We start from the raw sequence: 9,288 nt of genomic DNA on the forward strand, positions 1-9,288 counted from the left end.
ATCAAAAATCTTGGTGCCCTGCGATATGGTCTCGGGTCGTAATGTGGTGTTAATCTTTCTTCCGAACAGTAGTTCTGCTGGAGGCTTTTGGGTGGTCCCATGTCGTGTTGCTCTGTAATTTCTTAGGAAACTATGCAGGCACTGCTTCCAAGGTTTACCTTCTGCATTGCTGGTCATGACTGTCTTTTTAGGTGTTCTCATGAATCTTTCTACTATTCTGTTTTCTTTAGGCCAGTATGGGGTTATCCTTCTGTGTTTGAAACCAAGATATGAACTGAAATCCGCAAAACAGTGACGATTGAATGGTGGGCCATTGTCAGTTTTGATTGTCCTGGGTATGCCAAAAGTCGAAAATATCTTGTCCAGTTTGGGAATCACAGCAGTTGCTGCCGTAGACTTGACTATCTCCACTTCTGGATACCTGAAATGATCATTAACTACTACCAGCAAATAGCACGAAATGGAAACGGACCAGAAAAATCCACAGAGACCTCCGACCATGGTTCTATTGGCAGATCAGACATGTTGAGGGGTTCCGAGTGATGCTGGAGCGCGGCTGCTTGACATTGAACGCATCCTTGCACAGCTTTTTCCACTTCTGCATCGATACCAGGGAACCATACCTTTTCTCTGACCACTGAAACGGAGCTACACTCTTCTCAAAACTTGATCTGAATGCTGCATATACAATATTCACGACTCATGCAGGTTTTGGGATTGGGAGTTTTGGGATTATTTCAGCAGCTGAGGTGTTTCAAAACACGATTCAACAGGTCCTTCATGGCATCCCATCCTCGTCGCCAAAATGTAGTGTCTTGCTTTGTTTAGTGAACGAAACCCAACATACACAGGAGGAGTTCTTCTCAAACTTGCGGTTTATTCTCTGTTTCCGCTTTTTCTTTTTTTATCACGTGATCATACACGTTCTTACATCACAGTCTGACGTTAAACAGAAAACATGGATCAGGAGTTGCATGTAAACAGTACACCCGTCGCTGAGTTATTCACACCTCTAAAGTACAGTATCAATGGGGGCGTTTCGCGCCCCCATTGATACTGTACTTTAGAGGTGTGAATAAATTCTTGCCATTTCATTCTAAAAAAGGTGTAAAACTCGAGCGTTTGAGCAACCGAACGCGTCTCCAACCCAAATATTTTGATATTGATGAAAATCAATTTCTTTATTTTATATTAAAAAATGTTCATCCACAAGCAAGTGTTTTCCTTGTTAAATTTAACTTTTGTTTCATTCCTTATAGGTAAATAATGCAACAAAAAAAATTAACTATTAGACTACATTATGACAAATTACTCAGAGATATTTAACCTTGTCATTGTGGGGGTTTTTTTTTTCTTTACTCACTCATACTGATGTGCGCAAAACCATGATATTTATGTTTTCTGGGGTTTTTTTGTTTGTTTTTTTTTTCCCATTATGATTGTTTGGGATGGGATGGGATTGTTTGGGATTCATTATGATTGTTTGGGATTATGATCTTGCCCTGACCTTATATGTAATAAGTTCTGCAATAAAAAAAAAGACATGAACGACAGTTGCACTAACACCTCATAGCATTAGCAAGTCGACAACCCTAGCCCTTAATCAACACATCGGGCTGGTTTGGCCACATGACCCCACTGGACTTTTCCTTGATTTTTTAAAAATGTTCCCTTTATCTCAGGGCCATGAAACTCAGCGACTTTTTCTTAATAATCTATCTAAACATGCACAAAAAAACTGGGTTCGATTCGGTTATTTTAAAGGTGTGTAAAAAAAAAAAAAAAAATACCATTTAAGGGGTTTGGAGTCAAAATGACCCCAATTGAAAATTAATGGAAAAATGAAAAAAAAATGACTTTTTTATTTTGTTTGTCAAAAAAATAAAAGTAAATCCATTATAAATCTGAAATGTTCCACATATAAACCAAGGTCTGGTCCTAAAGCATAAATAAAAAGTAGAACAAACTTTCTATCTCATACACACACACACACACACACACACACACACACACACACACACACACACACACACACACACACACACACACACACACACACACACACACACATGTATGCATCCTGTTCATAACAGTTTATTAGTGCTGTTGTTTTGTATTATATTATATTTATTAAATTTATTTTGTTCTAAAATCTCTTGTTCTAAAAAAAATAATAATTGTTGATAAATAATTTTCTGAAATGAATACTGTGTGATTATAGTCATGTCATAATGCTGACTTGCAATGTTTATGCAAATGTATGTAAAATAATTTGCAAAAACAAATAATTCAAAATCTATCAGACAACAACAACAACAAACTCTAATTTTGACAAAAATATGTTGTGCATCATATATATCAAGTTGTGAGGAGAATTTGAAGCATCAAGAAAAATGAAGTGAAAATGAATGAGTCTCTATGGACCCCTATTGGATAGATGTGGTCATTGCACTTTAATTCCTTAACTATAAGAAAAACTGTTTTTCGACTAACCACCAGATGGTAGTATTCTATCCCTAACACATAGAGCAATGTCCAAAAACTGTTTAGATTTAATTATCATCATAATTTAATTGTTTTTTTTTTCTTTAAAAAATCATTTTAATGTGCCAATTTATGGCCTAGTTATGTAATTGTGCAGTAAATAGGTAGAAAACTTCCAAAAAATCACAGCATAAATGATTAGTTGAGAAGTGATTTTAAAAAATGATATATAATTTTCCACATAAAAAATGTATATTTCCTTATGCAATCACTCTTTAAAAGTCTGGGGTCAAAATGACCCCAAACACCTTAAGTGTTGTCCTTTTTTTGACAGTGATTAAGGTTTCCTCAGCGTATCTGCAATGTCTGCACAAAGAAGAAATCGGGCTGCTCGAAGATCTCGCTTTTGGAGAAGATACTCTACTTAAATTAAACTTTACCCCCAGAACGAAACGAACTAATTGACTCGGAAAAAGATTCGTTCATTTTGACGAACAGGAGAGTCACGAACGTGCATCACAGTACAGAGCAAGGTGAGTGACCATTTGAGCTTATAAAACTTCAAATTTGTTATTTATTTATTTATTAAATGAGCGATCGTTTCACTTGATAAGACTCTTATTCATCGTCTGGAATCGTTTAAACCCCAGTTTGGACTGAAACTGTCATTTGGACCTTGAACCGTTTGGTTACCAATAAAGTGCATTATATGAAGAAAAATCCTGGAATGTTTTCATCAAAAACTTTAATTTTTGACTGAAGAAAGAAAGGCATGGATATCTTGGATGACATAGGGGTGAGTAAATTATCAGCAAACGTTTTATTTTAATAGTAAACTACTCCTTTAAGGACAATTCATTAGCATATATCTCCAATATTATATAGGAACATTGGAACTTGTAGCGCCCCCTTCTGATCTCATTAACACTTACTCTAGCAGCAATATAGGTTCTCCTACTGTAGTTTGGAAGGCAGTTTCTGTAGATTAAAACATTACATGCAGTTCACTCTTAAGTATATTCTTTTCAACGTATATTATTTTGCATAATAAGTACTCTTTATAAAAGTAAACTGTACTCCTTTTTCACAAGGGAAAACTTTTTTTTTTTTTTTTTAACTTTTTACAAACTATAAGAGTCTATAACAGACTATGTTTTAAGCCAGAACTGTATTTAAATGTCAAGTGTAGATCATATGACAGCAGCAAATACACAAGGAAATAGAAATGGGTCAACAGATAATAAACATTACCCATTAACTTCGCTGAACAGTTACACCTCTTTCAACCTTTGCTCAAGATGCTTCCGCTGTGATTCACTCCGCACTTTTCCAACATGATGCAAAAATAATCAATTACACTGAATTATTGGATTGCAACAAGTACCAGGTATGTATAAAACATTTCTATTTATTTTACTGTTACTTCAATATGTTTTTGACTACCAGTGTATGATAATATATTTTTCTTTTCAATTGATCACATGATGGCCATACGACTATTGTTCACATTCTTGTATTTAAGGCAGCATTAATGCCATTCATGTGACAGCGTATTATCAAGTAAGGCCTTGTCTATGTGCCTCAAAATTAGTTAGTATTTCTAATTTAGACAAAATGTAATGATTTGACTGTTATCAGGAATTTGATATGACAGACTAAGGGTTATTTATGGAAATAACAAAAATGATCATGATATCACAATTATTTTGTTTCTTCTAAATAGGGCATTATGGGAAATATCATTCACCACCGAGTTAATATGGTTCTAATTACATATTTGGTTATGGCAATGTCTGCACATGAATGTCTGACTTCTGAAGAAAAACAAGTAAATTGTTCATCAGAATTTCATCAACTGGAAAGTTCTTCAGAAACCCAGCAAAAGCACAATGGTTAGTGCATCCATTTAATGTCCTTCGTTTATTGCAACGCATTCTCACCCCAAGGCGTCACCTTTGACCATGCTTCAATATTTGACGTTTTAGGCACCCTTTAGCGTCACTTACATGACGCGATCCTACGGCGTCATCTAACTGACGCTAAAGGAAAGCGTCAGTTAGAGGACGCGGTTAGGTTTAGGTGTGGGGTGGGGGTAGGGTACACGCGATCCTAGGGCGTCATCTAACTGACGCTAAAGGGCGCCTAAAGCGTCAGATATTGAAGCATGTCCAAATGCTTCCCAAGGCGTCAGTTAAGTGACGCCTTGGGGGTGAGAATGGGCTGTTTATTGGTATTAAACGGTAACAAACATTATCTACTGAATCACTGTTTAACCCTGTCAAACATAAAACATGCATATAGCTATATGAAGAGTTCCATGAGTTCCAAGACTTCCATTTCACAAGTGCCATGTGAAATTTTCTTCTAGAATTATTAAAATTTTATATTAAAATACAAAAATGCAAATCAACCTCTTATTGAAGTTGATGACAGTACCAAAATCGAGCATTAGTATTTATTTTTTAAATAAAGCATACACATTACACCTCTTGAAATCAGCACCGTAATAATTAAACAATAATGTTCTGGGTTCAAAACATTGTGATTTTTATAGACAATAACTTATTTGGTCCATATGGAATACTAGCTTAATTCTTTGGTTACACATCAATGTAATTCAAGTCGAATCCTCTAGGTTAATGGCTTTGATGACAGGAACTGAAAAGACAATATTAAACAAATATATCACACTGGGACTTGCGGCTATATTAATGTTCAACATCATGCAATGCATTGGACCTTAAACTTCCACTGAATGTGAATTATGTTTGTACAGTATAAAAAACATTATGTCTGAGGAAAGTCCTCATTAAAAATGGAAACTCAATGTGTGTGACTGTGTGTGGGTAAGGATTCTTTTATTTGACTGACACTTGACGTGAACCAAGCTCTGAAATAAGAAGTATTCCAATATGTTTCAATGAAAGGTTTTGTGAATTCATATAGACACAAGCCACTCCCATCAAAAACTGTGTATTCCTAATGTACTGTAAACTCTTTGGTCAGACACAACAGCAGTCCCTGAAGGGAACTCCACCTGGCCTTCTGTGCTCGGTGCTTTGACTGCTGTGCTTTCCGTCGGATGCCTCATAGCAATGGCCGTGAGATATCGTTTCTTCCGATGGTGCCTGGCCGGAAACCGTCACGCTTTATTACTGGACCAAGAAACAGCCAGCCAGTTCAACCAAGACGGAGCGCTGGAGGGAGACATGCCAGTGCGTGGCATGAGGGGTAGAATGGTTCATACTGGAGAAAGTTCAGATGATGATGATGGCTTCATCGAGGACAACTACATCCAGGCAAGTGTGAGAGAGATAGAACAGGTAGAGGAGAACCAACTGGAAGATTCTGAAGACAGTGATGATGAACTTGTCATTCCAGAAATTATATAAACTGGTTTTGTACTTGCTATGTCCCCATAATGTTTTGAATTACTATGGCCTTTTTTTAAATGTATTTTTTTAACCCAGACAGTAAAGATGTCATATTGTTACACATTTCTATTTCAAATAAATTGTCCTTCAAAGAATATGCATTCTCCATATTTTGACACACACACACACACACATGTATATATATATACTGTATATATACAACGGTTGATCAAACAAACAAATTTAGGGTGGGACGTGATTTTGTCCATGGTGAATTGATTGGATGGTTGTTATTGCTGTGATGTCATGTGCTTGACAGGTTGCCCCGCCCTCACACCAGTAAACATCATCAGAGAAGAGAAGAGAATGAGCTGCAAGAGGGAGCAGAAGTTATTTTGATTAATTGATGTTTTATTAACAAGGTTCGGGAGGAACACGTTCTAATGCTCAAACAATCAAGTCAGCCAGCTGTCAGCAATCAGTAATCAACAGGTCCACTCAATCAGCACAAGTAAAGCCTATAAATACACACAGTCGACCCATATTCCTCGACAGTTTTCAGCATCCCTCCACCACGCCATCTCCTCACACATTTCAAATGATACCAAACATGTATAGTATTGCATGATAATTGTTCACAATTAATTTCATATGAATTTCATATGGTTTCAGCATGTGGATAGAAGAGATGGGGGAAGGGAAAGGAATGTAAATTTAGACAACACTGATTGACTTAACTGTGTTTTCGTCTTGGATGGGGATGTTAATTAATTTCTCAAGAGAGAGTTCAAATTTTAACACTAGAAGTGCCAGAATTCCAAAACTACTAGAACGGCCACAAACGGTCATTTTGACCGTTAGATTCAAAACAGTGTTTATTTTTTTGACGAATAATTTTCGTAATTATTTTCGTCAACCACATTTTTTCAAAGACGGAAACGAGACGATAACTAAATAAAAACTAGGTTTGAATGACAAAAACTATGACGAAAATGTTAGATAGTGACGATATGCGAAGCGGTCAATAGGCTAATAATAATAACAGCACTAGCAGAACTAGTGAACAGCCCATGCAGCAAAACAAACAGCGCAGGACAGGGCAGCAGAGCTCACCAGGGTCATCCGACATGAATTGAACATCTGGATCCGCCGTGTCTGATGATAGCAGCCGTCTCTTTTTCCTTGATGTGAACTCTGACTCTGAATCACTCTCTGATGATATATAGCCTATAACGCAAGTATTGATAACTGTAGTCTGGTTTTGTTTGCTTATTTCTGATCAACAACTAATGTAGAAATTATTATAAAGCAAACACCACTACAGAGGTGACCGGACGGACCTTTCTGTTGACAGTTGAGAGAGAGACCACGATCAACCGCGGGATATTTAAAAAAAAAAATATCGCGAAATTCAGTGCGGTCAATATGACCGTCTATGGCCGAAATAGGTAAATATGTTCATTTGTTTTGTTTTGCCTTACGTTTACGTAACTTAATTTATATGAAAATCATTTTAAATGAAAATACAGACAATTTTAGGAAAAGTCAGGTACCAGCAGGATTCTATTATTTTTTTCAACAAAGTTATTGTAGATATAAAATTCAAAACGGTCAAAATGACCGTTGTGGCCGTTCTAGTGTTAAATGAGACGACTCGATATCTTCCAGTTTGTCCAGCCTTACAACAGAGAGAATGTACTAAAAAAGGAAGAAGTTGAGGATCAATGAGGATAGAAGCAGAGATAAAGAATATAAGTTATAGATTATTGTGGAAATAACTTGCATTTTGTTACATATGCCAGATTGGAAGTTGTGATCCAATATTGGCCTCTCTTCAGTGACAAGCAAATAATCCAAAACATTTGCTGATGATATTTCCTATTCTTTTGTTTTCTGCCTGTGGGAACTATGTCACTCCATCATCATGTATCGTACATTGCCACCTTTGGAATAAAGGTGAATTGGACTTATTCAGTCATTGAAGATTCAATTATTGTTGAGCAGAAAAAAATATGCTGTTACACCTTGGGTCATTAGTGACATACCATTTTTTATAAAAAATGTTTGGGAAAACAGGTATTCTTTTACATTTTTTTTTCTTGTTGTATTGTTCATAATGAATTGATTGAGGAATACTAAGACAGTTGATGTCTAACTTTAAAAAAAAATAATTGAAGAGGAAAGTGAATGACGTCCCGGGTCACTAAAGACCCGAGGTAGGCGTTTAAGAGCTAATGCTTTTTGAAACTCTAAGATATGGTTTTATACTTTACAAGGCACTGAATTTGTGTCAAGTTTTTGACATTTTCACATGTGAGATCTGAATTAAATATTGTAGCACAAGAATATCAATAAAGCTTTTTTTTAAAAATTTTATTATTTATTTTTTTTTTAACTAAGGCCTTTTCACTACTTTTTAGATTGTGAAAATGCATTTGAATGTGTGTAAAGTTCCAGACAATTTACCTAGAATAATTTATCCCATTGGACAAAGTCAGTAATAAATGACGGCACCTAAAAAAATTTTAAAAAAAGTTAATGGACAGAAAACTAATTTTGGAAAATGATTTTAGCCTTTAATATAAAGTCTTTTATTTTTTTCTAGCTGTGATTTCATAATTAGTTCAATAGAGAGTTAAGTTATCTCATGAGACCGGTGGTCATCATTGCAACACATAACACATGAAACCCTGAAAATGACTGTAAACATGATGGTTTACACAGCTTCATATAATACACAGGTTTTAACAGAAGAATAAACATGTGCTTTTATAAAAGCATAAGCTTCCCATTTCTAAAAAAAAATGTCTACATCCACTTCCATTGTAAGTACCTCATTTAAAAAAATAATAATAATTATAATAAATATATGTTTAGTGGAAATTAACATTAAGTTTTGCCACAAATTCTGTTGAATAATCTTAACTTTTCATATTCAAGTGAATACCCAATGATTTGTTTTGTTAAGATCACACACGGTTCAAACAACAGCTCAACACCTCAAACTTATCTAATTAATCCACACATAATAATTGTTTACCTTACAATTATTTAGCTCATTCTTCACTGTTTGTTTTATTTTCAAGATGTTCCTTTAAAAATCTCTTGTTTAAAAAGAAGAAGTAGAAGAAAGGTAGCTAACTTGTTTTCAATTCATCAAATGAAAAAATAAATAGATACTGTCATTCCCACACTTAATGGAAAAAAAGATGCTTACAATGCTTTATATGTACATATATTTCACAATAAAGGCAGTTCTAAATTAGGCCTAATATAACATAAAATTTGTGTAATTAGTCGTAACATTAGTCATTTAACAATTGTGAGTTGGTTCAATGAACAGCTAGTCTGGAAAAGAAATATAAATACAGACTATGTAAATAGACTTAAGTTTAGACTTTTAGCTTTTTGCACCATCTGTAGGCAACTG

General features: G+C 35.1%; 1 protein-coding gene across 1 annotated transcript; it reads left to right on the forward strand.

The window, feature by feature from the left end:
- The first annotated feature begins 3,765 nt into the window (after nt 1–3,765).
- Nucleotides 3,766–6,013, forward strand: LOC148981404 (uncharacterized). The gene is made up of 3 exons (XM_089131042.1): nt 3,766–3,871; nt 4,208–4,376; nt 5,491–6,013. Exons 2-3 carry the CDS (start codon nt 4,214–4,216, stop codon nt 5,874–5,876), a joined length of 549 nt encoding a protein of 182 aa, XP_088987168.1. The 5' UTR covers nt 3,766–3,871; nt 4,208–4,213; the 3' UTR covers nt 5,877–6,013.
- The last annotated feature ends 3,275 nt before the right edge of the window (nt 6,014–9,288 follow it).

This window comes from Pimephales promelas, chromosome 5 (genome assembly GCF_988280905.1).
Source record: "Pimephales promelas chromosome 5, fPimPro1.hap1.1, whole genome shotgun sequence".
NCBI classification, from domain to species: domain Eukaryota; kingdom Metazoa; phylum Chordata; class Actinopteri; order Cypriniformes; family Leuciscidae; genus Pimephales; species Pimephales promelas.

What these genes read in the sequence shown, in the direction of transcription:
- LOC148981404 (XM_089131042.1), top strand. Translation starts at nt 4,214, where the DNA reads ATGGGAAATATCATTCACCACCGAGTTAATATGGTTCTAATTACATAT. An exon ending in AACCCAGCAAAAGCACAATG is followed by an intron (nt 4,377 to 5,490) that starts GTTAGTGCATCC and finishes CTCTTTGGTCAG; the next exon opens with ACACAACAGCAGTCCCTGAA.